We start from the raw sequence: 16,099 nt of genomic DNA on the forward strand, positions 1-16,099 counted from the left end.
AAATTTATTATTTATGATACTTGAGGTGCTTGCAACAACTTTATTGCCAGTCTCAAGAATGATTCATGGGGTGTAATCTGTATTGCTTAGGTTGCCTGATGCATCTACATTTCCTCATTCCTCAACTGCCATCTATGTTCTTTGATGTTGGGGGTTTTAGAGTGCATCAACAAAACTCTGGATGATGTGTAGACATGGAGGGGCAAGAGAATACTTCTATGGTTTTTTTCCGAGGTTGGATTCCTTGATGTTTGGAAGTCATCTGTTGCCTATTCAGTTTCTTGTGTTTTAAGATCTCTTGGTTGTGTTGACACTATCAGTAAATGAGAGGAGTGAAAAGGAAAAAAAAAAATCCAAGTTCTCTGTCAAGTGGATAAGTCATTTAATTTAAACACAGAAATGAACAAATCCCACTCTTGAGTCTTCATTTGAACAATAAGTGGTTTAATTTAAACAAAGGTTGGGTTTACTTCAACAAAGAAATGAACAAATCCTGCTCTTGAGTCTTCATATGAACACAGAAATTTGGCATAGGAATGCCTCTGTGGGGCATGTGAGTGTGAGACAAACATGAGAACAAAAGAGTTGTTATACACATCAAATTTCTCAGGAAGACAGCAGTCACAGTAGCACCACAGAAAACTTCAAACTATGATGAAAACAAGAAACAGGTGTAGATACTGTTACTATTATGTGTGTTTGTGTGTTTGCCTCCACTTATTGCCAAATAGAAAAGTGGGAGATTTTTACCAAATGATTCAAGACTTTGCATGTGGTTTCAAAAGTATTTTTTCATTAGTTCAATGATTTTCCTATACATTTTCTCAGTTGCATCAAGGCCCCAGATGAAATCGAGATGTCCCCATGCAGGAAAATGTTCATGGTAAATAAGATTAGTAATCCGGGAAAGTAGCTCTGCCATGTCTGTTGGATCTGCAAATTTGTCATCTCCACCGCTCCAGACAGCAATTGGCATGCTTATCTTCTCTATCTTGTACTCAGGAGGAGTAGACTGCAAGGAATGGAGGAGAGCTGAGTGAATGCTGTTATCTCAGAAGCTGTGCTTAGATAAAGGGTTCTGTGCAAGCACCTCTCATTTGCGCAGTAAAACAGTAAGGATGGAGGTCACCATTTTAGGGTCTCTTTCCTTAAACTCATTCTCTGTTGGTGATAAAGGGGAAGGATCTGTCCTGTTCCTGGGTCTTTCTATACTGCCAGCCAAAGAGTTGTCCTGCAGTTTGGCATCTGCTTGTGCCCTTTGGAGGTGGGTATATGTAAAGACCATTGCCTGCTTATCATACAAGGACTGTGGAGCTTATTGATGTGCATATTTAAGATAGAAAGATCTTTAAGTTTTCTTGCAGCATGAAGTGCAACTGTTGGTCTTAGTTGTTACACTTGGGACTTAAATGGCAAGGAATGACTTTGACCCTTTGTAATTTCACTGCAGAAAATTTCTGAGTGTTCATGGGTAGAGAAGAATGATTGTATCTCTGGAGCATTTCTGTCTCCAAAGAAAAGCAACCTGCCCTGGTACAGCACATGACACTGTAATTCAAGTGTGCTGGTTAAAAATGAAATTATTGTCAACCAGTGGGAGAAGTCACTGTAGCTGTGAAAATGTGTCTCTTCCCTCAACTGCTAGGCAGACTGTAAGGATTTTTGGGGAAGTGAAGAGCTCCGTAATCATCCAGTCCTAGAACCTGGATGTAGTTCTTAGCCTTTAGGGAATGGTAGGTAAACTGACACGTCTTTGCACAGATCGCTGCATCAGTAAGGGAGGCAAAACAGATTTCTGTTAGCTGTCTGCAAGGAATCTGTCCAAGCCTTGTCTGTGTATGGATTTTACACATATGAGTATTAGACTCAGGTGAAACATTTTCTCAGACCACTACCTCCCTCTTTCTCTAGCTCTCAAGGTGCCACAATATTTTTTTCTGTTCTTAGTTTTACCAGGACCCAGGACCCAAGCATGGGGAAATCATCTTTACTTACCTGGTTGTATTTCTTCATGTTTTCCTTAGACCCATAGTCATAAGCATAAAATCGACGTCCATGTGTTAGCTGTTAAATGAACAGATAGAGTATAGGTGTTGAGAGACCAAGAAGCATAGTGCTGCCTGCAATTGAAGCAAAGGCTCAGGTGGTGGTCTGTGAGTTACTCCTCCCCCATCCTCAGGGCTACTGAGGATGGATCATAGGGTGGGATGTGAGGTATCACAGTATCACAGTATCACCAAGGTTGGAAGAGACCTCAAAGATCATCAAGTCCAACCTGTCACCACAGACCTCATGACTAGACCATGGCACCAAGTGCCACATCCAATCCCCTCTTGAACACCTCCAGGGATGGTGACTCCACCACCTCACCGGGCAGCCCATTCCAATGGCAAACGACTCTCCCAGTGACGAACTTTCTCCTCACCTCAAGCCTAAACCTCCCCTGGCGCAGCTTGAGACTGTGTCCTTTCGTTCTGGTGCTAGTTGCCTGAGAGAAGAGACCAACTCACTCCTGGCTACAACCCCCCTTCAGGTAGTTGTAGACAGCAATAAGGTCTCCCCTGAGCCTTCTCTTCTCCAGGCTAAACAACCCCAGCTCCCTCAGCCTCTCCTCGTAGGGCTTGTGCTCAAGGCCTCTCACCAGCTTTGTCGCCCTTCTCTGGACACGTTCAAGTGTCTCAATGTCCTTCTTAAACTACTTCATCACCTTTCCTCTTGCTAACTTTCTCTCTTGATCCTCAGCCACCACCCTTGATATGTCTTGCTATTAAAATTTGGCTTGACTATCTGAGTTACCTGAATTTGGCCTTCCCTCTTCGTAATAGAGAATTCAGTTGCCACATGGAAAGATGACCTGAATGTCTACAGTGTGAGCTATTATTTGTCTAATGTAATACAAGATCTCTCCTTACACAACTTGACTTTTGTGTGTCAATTTTGTCTGGTCTGCTTAATAGTAGTGGTGACATTTCCAGATGCTCTGTATTTGAAAGAGTTTGGCTATACATAAATTGTGCTCTGACAACAGTTTTTGGGTAAAACATTAGACATAAGACATTAGCTTTCTTGATTATGTTGTGTAAAAGACAAGGTATATGACCTGCAGGACTGGTAAGTGAAGAGTTAATGCATGTTTGGGTAGGGTTTTGTTGTTTGGTTTGGGGTTTGGGTTTTTTTTGTTTGTTTGGTTGGTTTTGCTATTTTATTTTTATTTTGGTTTTTGCACAAGCCTGACAAGTAATTTCACTTCTGAGTGGTTGCGTGTAATACAGAGTGTGAGAAACTAAGTGTTTGTTAGTTTAGAAAACCTTGACTGCAAGTCTTCAGGTATCTGGGAATATGCTAGACATCTGCTTGCCATAGGATGTATGCAGATATACCCTGGATCAGCAGGTGTGCCTGGACAGTGATGTATTTCTTGGCTGGAGCTGTCTTGCCCTGGCCTAATTCAGAGCATGAGAAAAACAAGCCTTCAGAGAACTGGAATCCAGGATCTGGACAGTGGCAAGAGTAACTAAAAGAGTTTGGGGAAAAAATGGCCATGGGGAACGTCCCTGTAGAGCAGAGTTCCTTGTCATGCACTGTAATAGTATAAGGCTGTTCCCCACATTGCCATTAAGCCAGAAGAAATGTTTGTGTTTAATTGGCTTGGGGGATGATTCAGGTTGCAATTATCCCTCAGAGAAAAGCTTTAAACTGCATTCTTTGTATGTTTTTTCTCCTGGCTGCTCAGGTTTCCACTATCCTCCTACTGCCTGCCAAGCGCCTAGGCACTGCTTATGTTCCCTTCTGCAGCTTTAAAGGTAAAAGTCTTAAAAAACAAAGGCTGGAAGCCATTAGAGCCCCACATCCAGAGAGGCCTGATGTGCCCTGGGGAAATCTCAGTGCCTGATACCAAAGGAGCAATTCAGTTAATGGTGTGGTGAGCCAGGGGAAACAGTGCTGTCTCAGTGGCAGGTGCTCATGGCAGCATGGGGTAAGATGCGATGGCCACTTTCCCAGATTCCCTGCCTCTGGACTTCCCTGTAGGCTGTTGGTTGCATAAAAAGCAGCAATAAATGCCATACACCAGTGTGCATTTGTACCTGATGCCAATGAATAATGTCCTGTACTGATGTTCCAGCAGGGGAATGTCCTACGTATACATCTATTCGACTCTGGAGAGAAAGCAAAAGTGTTATAAAGGCAGTGATCCAGTTCTGTGACAGAAGGAAACATACTGCTACTGTGATAAAACTCTATTTTAATTCATGAATATCAGACAGAAAACTGAGAAGCAAAATTAGGAAGAGCTGGTTAATTGTATACATCTGCATACTTTCTCCATGAAAGTGAGTCTGATACATGAAGATAGTACTGCTGGGGGATCCTGTGGCTCAGCAACAGTCAGGAACAACTTTCCTGTCTTTTCAAAGCAGATTCCTCACCTCACACCAAATCCCCATGCACGTATATGTCTTTTGAAGGTTTGTTTTTCACTTCACTTTACTTGTAGTGCTAAAGAAGCCATCTTACAAAGCAGCTGGTTTGTTCTTCTGTTTGCATTTTTATAATTGTGTTAAGGACATGTTCTAATTCCATCTCCCCAGGTTGCTCCTCAAACTTGATATCTTGTCCTGAGAACCACATTACTAACTTAACCCAAGTCAGCAAAGAGCCTTAATAGATTAGCTTTTCAATTCAAAAGGACAACAATGCTTTTAATTGCTTTTGCACTGAACCTTATTCTGGACACTTGCCCACATGTGCCTTTTTAAGTGGCTATAGATGTAGAAAAATGGGTTCTGGTCTTCACAGATGCTGCAGTAACAAACATTACAAATGCCAGCTTCTACATATTTGGCCACTATAAAGGGGATTTAAGACACTACAGCATCCATATGTTGGCAAGCATAGGGACAACTGTCCTGTCTCTCCTGTCCCCACCTACTGATGCACTAGTTTTTGTGAATCCAACTGTAGGTGTGTTGCACTCCCCAGGTACACTGCCAGGACTTTCTCTAGCAATATGTGTTTTGGATTTATCTGTTGGTCCCAGTTTTAAGGATAACAGATATGGGAAAACTCCTCTTACAGTAGTTCTTTGGAACCAACTTCTGCTGCAAGTAGTCCGAAAAGTGGGAAGATAAAAGGAACTTTTCCCTGTCCTTTAATTATTCCAGTGTTCAGAGAACCCTGATGTCAGCTAAGGAGGGAAACTGGGAACTGTATTTCCAAGAAGAAATCTGACTCCAACATCCATTAGCTTTCTCTAAACAACATCTGTCCCTGACCAAAATCTTGTCACATCCATTGACATTCAGTATAGCTCCAGACTGAATTCAGTCCTTTTTTTCTGGATTTGTGCCTTGTTATTGGTCCCATCCATCATTAGCTCTAGTCCTGTTTGGCACTGTTTGCACCACAGAGTGTCCTGGCATTCCCTTGGTCTGCTGAGAACTACATTGTGGTTTGTGTACACTGAAAGGCATGATAGTTTCTGGGTAAGGATAGAATGCTCAAGTGTAACTCCCCAAATCCCTTTAGTTTTACTCTGAATAGGTGTTCTTGCATATACTTACCGTATTCACATTTTTTATACTGCCTCCAGCTATGTAAATGAGAATATGGCCACACAACTTATCCAGGCTTGTACATAACTGTGTCACGGGTCCTTTCAGAAATCCGACCTGGTGCAAGGCTCCTTTGCAGCCAAATCCTAACTGAGAGAAGGGAAAAGGGCAACACTTTTTTTTTTTACCTTGTTACAGGAACACTATATGCAAGGAACTGTTGCCAACAGCCCAGCCTCCCAAATCAGTGATGACTGAAACAGCTTGCCTTCCCAATAACCCCCTTGAACACCTTCCCCACAACTCATCACATACCCTTCCTTCTTATTACTGGCATCAATTCTGGAGGAAGTCATCCTTCCAGTTCTAGTGTAGTGACCTCAGTGCTCACACATTTTTGAAGTCTCAGAGATTGTCATGGCTGTTATCACAGCAAAATACTAGCCAACAGCAAGATGAGACAGAGTTTCACAACTCTCCTGCTTCACTGGGACCTACTGCTACAAGCTTTGTATCTCCAGTGTTTTCCTCACAGACTTCGGGAGTAGATTTTTCAAGAGTACTTGATTCTTTGCAAGCTCTGTGTCAGTGTATCACCTCTTTGAGAACATTTCATCTTGGGTTGAGTGTACCCTATAAAATCAGGGATTGGGCCTCTTAGAGGGAAAATTGACATACCCTGAGCAGTGGTTCAGGAGCTCTTACTATGTTAACCAGAGGACTTGTAGCATGTGTTCCTATGATTACTGGGCTCAAAGCAAAGAACAGTTTCACCCGTTTAGCTAGCTCAGGGTATGTAGAAAATGCTATGAAGCCTGTAAACACAGAAGAGACATCATGAATGAGTGAGGAAGTCTTCCACCAAATAAACAAAATAAATAAACAAGCAGTAGGTAGCAAAAATGAAGTGAGACTAGCTTTGCAGCCTTTTGTCTGTTGCCCACGTTTGTCTGTATGCAGCATGTTTTACCTAAGCCAAATGCTGAAGATAATTTTGGAAATGAAATTTGTTTGGGAGGCAAAGTTCATTTTGAGGTTGTCTGGATCTTGTCTTTCTAGTAGGCAACATGTCAAAGAGGTTTTTGTGATAAAGTCAGTTGTCTCTAAATATCAGAAATCTCTCACAGAAAAAAATATTTTTTCAGATTCTAGTCTTTAAATGTTTGTGTATGTTTATGCTTCCATGAAACTGTAGAATAATTACCTGAATACTGGAAGCTTTGAGTGTTGTCAAGTGATTTTTTGCATCAAAGGCAGCAGAAGAAAGCCTAGATGGTTAATTTGCTTTGGCATGTCGGTCTTTAAATGCTCTTTTGAGAGGAAAAGAAAGAAAAGGTCTGGAGCTATGGCAATCTAGAATTATTGAACATTTCCTTCTCTTTTCTTTCTCAGTTGTTTACATTAATGAACTGGTGGTTGCTCATTTCTAATCAATGTGCATTCAAGGACTTACACATGAACTGTAAATATCAGGAACTTCCAAATGATGCTAAAAAATACCCAGTTAGTTGCATTTGAAGGCCATGAGGTGAGTTAATGCTAAAGGCTAGCACTCAGAGAAAATAAGTTATTAATGTTTTTTCTTTCCTAATTTTCAATCTCTGGCAGTAAGCTTTCAAATGATAAAGTGGCTGGTTTTAACTACTTATGGGCTATGCTTTAAGTTGTAAGCTTGCTGTTAAGTCACTTCGTAACACTGGAAGTATTTTTCCTTTTCTTCTGTTATTTGCAATTATGAATTATATGTGCTGGTTTATCTTTTTAGTTTTTCTTTCTCCTTCACAAAGAAAATAATCATATTTCTCAATAAAAAAGATGAGCTATATTAAAATTCCTGTTGCTGGGACTTTAAGAAAAATACCCAGTCTCAGTACCTGAAGTACTCAGTAATAATCACTTTTATGCCTCTTTTAACAAGTTCAACCATATCTGGGGGTGCTATTAGGTTTCTTTGCTTATTAAGATAATCAAAGCTGGTTTTAGAAAGCTTTTGCATGTTTTTCAAATCTCAACTCAGCAGGCACTTCTAAATTTTCTGGCTCCCCACAAACAAGAACAACTGCTTCAGTGGGGAGCCCCACCTGCTGACCAGGTAGGAGCATGAATGGTTCTGAGCTGTGAATGTCTTGGCATTACCTGCTGTTGTGCCTTCTGAGTGACCAACATAGTATACATCCTTTTGTCCAGTTTTATTCATGATGAAATACAGCTCTGCTGGGATATCATATTTACCCATTTCGTCAAAGCTATAGAGGAGAAAACATAAAAAGCTAGCAGCAGATAATTTGGCTTTCACAATGAGAACTACTGAACGTCAGCTTTGTTTGCCACATCAAGCAGGACCCATTGCACACTTTGATTGCAGGAAAAGATTGCACAATTTGTCAGCATTCTTTCTTGTGTTGAGGAAGGGAGTAGAGGGACAGAGCTGTACTGCCAGCTGCCTTGGGCTGTCTGTGGAGGAGGTGCCAGTTTTACCTGTTAGCTGCAGCCTTTGGGAATATGAATTAATCAGTGCTTTCACTAGCCTGGGTTACAAAACACACCTCTCTTGATTGAATTCAGCTGTGAGAGAGCATAGATTTATAGACATGCTCATCCTGTTCCAGATTAATTTCTTGCTCTCCCTCTTACAGTACTATTTCCCTTTTCGTCAGCATCCCATTTCAGTTCCCAGGATCTGAAATCTCTTCCCCAGCCAATATTCCTAACTCTGAGTAGCAGTGAGTATCCTTCTTCATCGGGCTCTTTACTCTCCTTGGTTGGTGTAGACATTGTTCTGATGCTGGTTTAGGTAAAAACCATCAGGCTGAAGCTATTTAGTTCCCTCAGAGTTTCTGTCTTGAGTAATTCTCCCTCTACACAGAGTACCTGAACTGCCAGAACTCTTTCTGGCAGGGTTTAAGGGTCTTGTGTTTCATAGACCAAGTGTTCCCTCGGCTGTTTCCAATCCAGACATCATAGCCAGCATCTGCAAGGAGGAAGCCCAAGCTGTTGTTGGGCAAGTTAGAAATCCAGTGGGTAGCATCTCCAAGAAAAGCATGCTGTAGGAAGACCGCAGGCCTTTGACCTGGAAAAAAGGAAAGCGTTCTTATATTGGAGCAGTAGTTAATGTGTATTTAAGAATGGAATGTAGAGTTTAGTTTGTGAGTGGTTTGAAGTCTTTCCTTCTTCAAGAAGCTCTAAGTAGACTACATTCTAAATACATAGAATATAAAATAGCTCCCGTAGATATTAGTCTGAGAAAATGGAAGGATTTTTTTCCATGCAATCAGCAACCACTTTCTGACATTTCAAAGCCTTTTCCTGACAGGACTGACAAATAAAGAATTTAATGAAGAGGCCTGTCCCCACTTCTTCTTGCACTAGAAAGTCAACTTACCAGTCCCTATATTGAAACCATTTACCCACAGCAGAAAACTGCTGAAGGCATAAATGTGCATGGAAAACAAAGTATAGTTAATCCAAATAAGCACATCTACCCTTAGGTCAATTCAATAACCAACTGAATAGGGTTGAGAGGCACCTGATCTCATTTTGCTTAACCTTATTTTCAGAGTGCAATTGGTTCAGGTGATCTCCAAAGGAGAATATCCAAATAGGAGGAGGCATACAAAATAAATTATTCTATAGTTCTAACAATAAGTAATAAACAAAGTATCAGTATCCAGAGTACCTTTAATTCCAGGTAGAAAATGCAATGAAACAGGAGAAATGTATTTGCAATGACCTGATTACTTGTCACCTTTCTTCAGAATATCTCTGTCCTTCAGAAGGCTGGGAATTGTTCTCAGGCTTCTGTTTTAAATGTGTATTATTTAGGGTGTTAATGGAAACCCCTTCCCCCACATCCAGCAAAATCTAGTCTACCAAGCCCTCCTCCAGCCCACATCAGGGGAAGAAACCTGGGATATGACAAAGTTTTTAGGAAAGTGTGAAATAAGGACAGAGACACTGAATGTGTGGACTTTAGATGGATTCAGAATTCAGGCCAAATTCCTGACTAGGTGTTCTTGCTGAGATGGAAAGGGGTGGAACATGACATTGCATGAATAAAGGGGAAAGGTAGGAAAGCCATGTAAGAGTTGAATCTCAGCACTTCCTTTTGTCATATAACTGTGTCACACCTGTATTTTGGCTGTTCCTCCCAGCAGGAATTCTGAAAACACCAAGAATGTATCCATCCTCCGTGGTAACTTCATATTCCTCACTGGGGTATCCATGATATCTGATAATTTCACTCTGAGGAAAATGAGAAAAGGAGAGCTTGTTAACATCGAGTTGTCCTGTTTTGGAGGGTAACCAAACTAAGCAGTGTGGACATGAGCTGTTCTGTGATGGTAGTGCAAGGACTCTGGCCACAGGGTTTGTGGCTTGGAATAAATATTACAGGTCTTGTAAAAAGAAGTATCAGAAGTCCTCAGACCTACTTAGGTAGTAGTTGTCTGGTATTTGACCCCATATTGTGGATCAAAGTAGAACTTTACTGAGTGACTAACCCTTTGGGAGAGCATTTGTCATGTTTTGCAAGAACAATAGAGATCAGATTAAATGAGCAGCATTATCTGTATAAGTCAATGCTAAAAGGTGTGAGTTTTGGGCTGTAATGAACACTTCCTTGCCAGTGTGATTAGGCAAGCCAGGTATTCAAGGCAAACAAGGGTGGAGCTCGTGTGACTGAGGAACTCAGGAGACCACCTACACCTAATTTTGCATGTACTGTGAGGAAATCGTTGGTGATTCAATCCAAGCCTTGGATTACTTTGTGTTGTGAGAATCTGCATTTTGACGAAGGGATTCATCCTCCCTTGCTACTGCACTGAACAAACAGGTGTTTACAGAGGGGGAGGACTTTGCTTCTTTTGAGACTAGAAACCAGCCTTTACCTCCACTGCAAAGGAATTCTTCCCTCTGGATAGGAATATTAAGATTTATTCTAGGCTGGTTTTCCCATAGTGCTGGAGGGATCTGTCCTCTCACCAGGCTTACACTATTCCTTTCTTTATTTAGTAGCCTGAAATACAACATGTGTTGAGAAAGGTGATGCTTGCAAACATCATGAGGCATGGCCCAACCTCATGTTCATCATTTATCTATTGGAATTCACCCTAAATGCAGGCAGTGAAGGGCTTTCATTCAGTTTGGTATAGACTGGAGTATATAGTCTGTGCTCTGGCTACAGTCTAGAGCTGAGTGCTGTTGTTGGGGTCAAAATTCAGTAGCCTGGTTCTCCAGTACCCCTTAGGAGATTCTAGGGAGTTGCCTTGCTTTGGTGCTAAAAGTAGCAGCCATCACTTTCCTTTGCAGTGTTCAGTGTCTGTCCTCATGCAACGTGACCCGTGTGAGTCTCATCTGTCCCTGGCAGTCAGAGCTGGCCTTTGTTGCAGTGGTGACTCTAAGGTGAGTACTTCTGGAACAGGCAAGTTGGGAAAATGGGGAATGTGGAAGGGACTTTTCATAGTCTCCTGACAGGAACTGTTAGTGATGTCACAGTGGTGGTAGTACTGTGAGAGACAATTTAGAAAGAAAGGTAGAGAAGGTGACCCAACTTACAACGTTCATAAAGCATTCAGGGTTGCGAGTCTTCCTGTGGTGGCTTGTGTCTGAGTTCAGAGTGGAGGGTGTTGCAAATCCTGCTGAAAAGGCAATTCCTTGGGAGCAGAGCAGCACGAGGAGGCACCACATATCTGGGCTGTGTGAAGGAGCACATGCAGGGGTGTTTGTGTTGGGAAGAGAGAGACATGGAACTGCATAGGAAGACCCAAGTGGGGAGATTTCTGAAGGCTGCTCAAGGTCTGTTTCCCAAGGGGCTGCCTGTGTGAGAAGGGACTCTCCACAGATCATGTTGTGTAACAGGAAGGGTTGACAAACTGGTGAGGAGACCACTTGGGGATATTTTGTTACATTATGCTTGAACACTCTGCAGATGATGAGGGAAATATGGTTAGTAGGTAGGACCAGCTCTTGGCATGAATCAGAAGCAGAAGCTTGACAAAGCAGCATGAGTACTTGAGGTGACCACCCCCCAGACTGTCTGCTTTTATTTGCCTCCACTAATCTGTCAGCAGGAGAGGCAAAAGGAGGAGAGAGTACAGTTTGTTTCTTGCCTCCTCAAGAATGAGGTGAGAGAGGTTTGGAACAGTCACTCTTTCCTCCTGCCCTCTCCACCTCTCGGATCAAATGACAATATTGGTGCTGACCAGTGATGTGTTGGGATGGGCATCAGTCAATTAGGCTTGTGAAGAGTTGTGCAGGGGCCAGGAGTGATTCAAGGACTCTGGAAAGAGATGTAGTGGTCTCATAGAAACATACTTGCACTCGATAAGTGCAAGTTTGTGCCTTACCCATGAGGTGATGTCCCTCAGATGAGATTCAAGCTTGGTTTGAAATTAATTCCTCTGAGACTACAGTCACAATGAATGACTTCCCAGAAGTCCCATGAGTCAATTCTCTAGCCTTGCCTTTCAGACTGAAACAGTCATCTAGGTTTCCATTTGCCATCCCTTTGCCATTCCCTTGCTGATCACTTCCTTAAAGAACCTGCTTTGCTATCCCCAGATAATTGCATTTTTCATACTGCTACATCTGAGCCCAAAGTTTCTGTCTCTCAAAATGGATGGCTTCCACCAGCCAAGAAACCATGGAATGATTTGGATTTAGAGTAATGAACAACAGATCCTGAGTCCACTTTCATGTTGTCAAGGGTCTGTCTCCTTTACCTCTTAGTGATGTTTGTCCATATTGCAAATCTTGTCTTGGTTGTGGGGTCCTGGGTTGACTGAAGGAACCATATTAGCTTTTCTGAATAGAAGTTGCAGAGTACAGGCTACTTAGCACCAGTTTGTGCCAACTCCACCTGCAGAAACTATACTTCGATACTTCTATGTTTTTGTCTTTGCTTTCTGGAACCCAGTCAGTGAGTGAAGGACCACTGCTCCTTGTGAGCTTCTCAAACCTTTCCTCCAACATGCAAATTTTCCCTCAAACACTCTAGAAAAGGGAAGAGCAGTTTCTGTGTAAAAGAAAGATGTTGGGTATGGGACTATGAGTTAAAACTCTTATGGAGAGCAAGAGGAGTGCTGACACGTCCAGTACTCTCTGCCTAGAAGACAGCTGCAAATGGGTAGGATAGGATTTTTCTTTCCAGTCTAAAGAACTGCACAAAAAGGATTTGCCTATGAAGCTCAGGACTCTACTTGCACATTCTGGAAAAGCCCTTATACATCTAATAGCTGTTGTGTGCTGTGTTTTCTATGTGTGGGGAGAGAACGTGGACTGTGAAAAGTACCAACCATTCTGCAGGTGACCATAAAGATCAGGCAAGCTACCTAAATATTACACAAAAGAATCCATGGGTCAAAAGGTGCACATAATGCAATGCAAGGATTTGGCTCCTCAGGGTGTCTAGCAAGATTGCTTCACTGGTAGAATAGAATAGAATAGAATAGAATAGAATAGAATAGAATAGAATAGAATAGAATAGAATAGAATAGGCCAGGCCACACCGGTTTGGAAGAGACCTCAAAGATCATCGCATCCAACCCATCATCCAACACCATCTAATCAACTAAACCATGCAACCAAGCACCCTATCAAGTCTCTTCCTAAACACCCCCCAATGATGATGACTCCACCACCTCTCCAGGCAGCACATTCCAATGGGTAATCACTCTCTCAATGAAGAATCTCTTCCTAACATCCAGTCTAAACCTCGCCTGGCACAGTTTGAGACTGTGTCCTCTTGATCTGGTGCTGGTTGCCTGGGAGAAGAGACCAGCCCCCACCTGGCTACAATCTCCCTTCAGGTAGTTGTAGAGAGCAATAAGATCTCCCCTGAGCCTCCTCTTCTCCAGGCTAAGCAACCCCAGCTCCCTCAGCCTCTCCACATAGGGCTTGTGCTCCAAACCCCTCCCCAGCTTTGTTGCCCTTCTCTGGACACATTCCAGCAACTCAATATCTTTCCTAAAGTGAGGGGCCCAGAACTGGACACAGGACTCAAGGTGTGGCCTAACCAGTGCTGAGTACAGGGGCAGAATGACCTCCCTGCTGTACTCAGCAGGTAATGACTGGGGACATTACTGTTCCTGTAAGCTTGGTTTCTATGTGCATGTTTCTATGACTGGTGTATTTTTGTTAGTTCACCTTTCTGTTCATCCTGTAATTAACTTTTGGTGTCATTGGTAAATATTTTCCAAGTTGATCACTGAGATGCAAGGCTGTAAAGTAGAGGGGTTTGGAGATGTTCCTGAGGGCTATTTGCTGGGGGAAGGACAGTTCAGTGAGGTTAGTGCCTTGCTGGGGGAAAGGCAGGCCAAACGTATCTGTTGTGTGTTCTGTGACCAGCTCAGTACTCAACAAGAGTGGACCGGCCAACTAGTGAGTGTCCATGTAGATTAAGAGTAGCCTCAGCATCCCTGCTTAGGATCAGGGTTTATGAGAAAATTACATAGGAGACCTGACTGTATTACAGTTTGTATTAGGAAGTTAAGCAGACTTAGGAAACAAATATTTCTGAAACCAGGCATTGCCAGGTCCACTATACATGGAGAATGTAATTTTCAATGAAGAACAGAAATTCTTTGGAGGAGAAGGGTTGTTTTCGGATAGCTTTGGAACAGCTATGTTTTGTCCTTGAGTTAAGAATGCACACCTTAACAGTAACTGAGGGAAAGACTTGGCAGAATTTGGTTGGATATGTTGAAAAGTTGTTTTGCTATTTTAACCTCTTGTGTGCCTTGCTTACACGCATGCCAATATAAAATAACCAATTAAGATGTGACATATTTGCTTTTTAAAAGAGTATATAACCTTGCTGTATAATGCAATAAACATCTTCACTTAGTAAGACCTTGGCTTGGAAGCTGTGCTTGTAGTGCCTCTGGGGTGATCAAACACTAACACCATACTACTACTACAGTTGTCATGCAGCCACATGTTTTTTGAGTCTGTTTGTAGCATAAGGCATCTACTATACTGAGACATGCTGCTCCATGAAGTTTTTTTGGACTTGGAAATTGAGCTACAGTTTATGAGAAAATGAAAGATCATTCTTTGGCAAGTAATGGGAAGATGAGCAGGATTTGTGAGAGTGAGGGAGAGATAGCCAAGAGATTTTTGTGCTCTGTAAATGTCCTTATAGGAGAAAGAGTTTTGACTTTTTTCTGATCTCCAATTTAACCTTCAAATTTGACAGAACAAATTTAAAGTCAAACCTCATGAGTCATCAGACTGTTGGAATGAAGCAGCATTTGGAAACACCCAAACCTTTAAACAGCATCAAAACACACCCCATTCGATTCCTTTTGTGTACCAAATACTTATTTTTTGTTGTCAAAACAGGAAGCTTCACAAGTACATACTCAGTCAGTACAACACTGTTGTGCTCTCCACCCTTCCTCCCCTTTTTTTCTTTTATTTTTTATTTCTGCTATTTTAATCTGTTCTAATGGGAGTAAAATATGCCTCCCTCTCCCTGCACAGGGAATCTTACTTGGGGAGAAAAAGTTCTGCTAATGTCTCAGACTGTTTTCAAATTAATACCAAAACTGCTAGAGTAAATGCAGAGGCTAAATTATTTCTCCTGTTAGGCAAATTCTTCTCAATCCACTCTGTGATCACCTGGCTTAGCTGGCATGGCTCACGGACTCCCAAGTATTTGCCTTTTGAATCAGATACAGCAGGCAAAGTACTATCATTCTTGGCAGGCCACTGCTCCTTTAAGCTTTAAGAATACAGTTGAGACATTAACAGCTGTTTTTATCCAGTGAGATGAAGTCATAAGGAAATATTGCTGTCTGACATAAAAGGACAAGATACAAGCTATTCATAAATTCATCCATCTACCCTTGTGCTTTAAGCAGTCTAAAATGTATTTCATGCAGGCTGTAAGGTATACCCACACCAACCGGAGAAGCAACTGTGACTAAATGCATATGGGAATCTGCTGCCTTACTAACAAAACATACATGTGCATTACACTGCAAGAGCAGGAGAAACTCTTAATGCTGTTGCAGTACTGAGACTTTCATTCCTCTGTTCTCAGGCTGAAGTAAACATGAAGAGGAAAATGAAATAGTTACTCTTTTTCTTCCTTTTATGCAAGTCTAACTTCTTTGTCTTCTAACCTGAGCAAAGAAGCACTTCTGTATATCGCAGTAGGCTTACAGATCAGAGAGGCAAAAAGCTGTCTATTCATCCCAGCAACTGCATAAAGCCAAGATGAAACATCTTTATGGAAACAGGCAACAGAGCAAGAGACCATGAACACATATGAGCAAGCAACTTACCTCTTCTTTGACTGCCTTGCTTGTGACTTCTGCCACAGCTCCTGGTCTGTCTCCACTAGCAGACTGATTCATTGAGAGTAACCTGCGCAGATAAAAGGAAGTCAAAACACCATGAGCACTTCAGGGTAGCAGCCCTGACTGTCACGAGTTGGCAGTGTGTATTGTAGAGCGTGTTTTAGTGCTGATTTGGCAGTGCTTCAGGAGTGAGGAAATCTTTATGATGAAAAAGATCTTCTGGTTAAATTCAGAAACCCAAAATGC

At 42.0% G+C, this 16,099-nt stretch overlaps 1 protein-coding gene across 1 annotated transcript; it reads right to left on the reverse strand.

The window, feature by feature from the left end:
* Window positions 1-427: 427 nt before the first annotated feature.
* LOC137455420 (lysosomal acid lipase/cholesteryl ester hydrolase-like) lies at window positions 428-16,054 on the reverse strand. Its single transcript, XM_068166203.1, has 10 exons — window positions 15,839-16,054; window positions 11,106-11,244; window positions 9,680-9,794; window positions 8,424-8,622; window positions 7,689-7,798; window positions 6,231-6,367; window positions 5,562-5,702; window positions 4,086-4,157; window positions 1,996-2,064; window positions 428-1,012 (listed from the first exon to the last, which is right to left on the reverse strand). Exons 2-10 carry the CDS (start codon window positions 11,235-11,237, stop codon window positions 779-781), a joined length of 1,209 nt encoding a protein of 402 aa, XP_068022304.1. The 5' UTR covers window positions 11,238-11,244; window positions 15,839-16,054; the 3' UTR covers window positions 428-778.
* Window positions 16,055-16,099: the final 45 nt, after the last annotated feature.

The sequence above is a fragment of the Melanerpes formicivorus genome, unplaced genomic scaffold, assembly GCF_026170545.1.
Source record: "Melanerpes formicivorus ecotype bairdi unplaced genomic scaffold, bMelFor1.0.p_v2 SCAF_98, whole genome shotgun sequence".
Lineage (NCBI taxonomy): Eukaryota > Metazoa > Chordata > Aves > Piciformes > Picidae > Melanerpes > Melanerpes formicivorus.

Coding starts and splice junctions, on each gene's coding strand:
- LOC137455420 (XM_068166203.1), bottom strand. CDS start 11,237: ATGTGGTGCCTCCTCGTGCTGCTCTGCTCCCAAGGAATTGCCTTTTCA. Junction 6,368..7,688: donor CTCAGAAGGCACAACAGCAG/GTAATGCCAAGA, acceptor CTGTGTTTACAG/GCTTCATAGCATTTTCTACA. Junction 2,065..4,085: donor ACATTATTCATTGGCATCAG/GTACAAATGCAC, acceptor TTCATTTAACAG/CTAACACATGGACGTCGATT.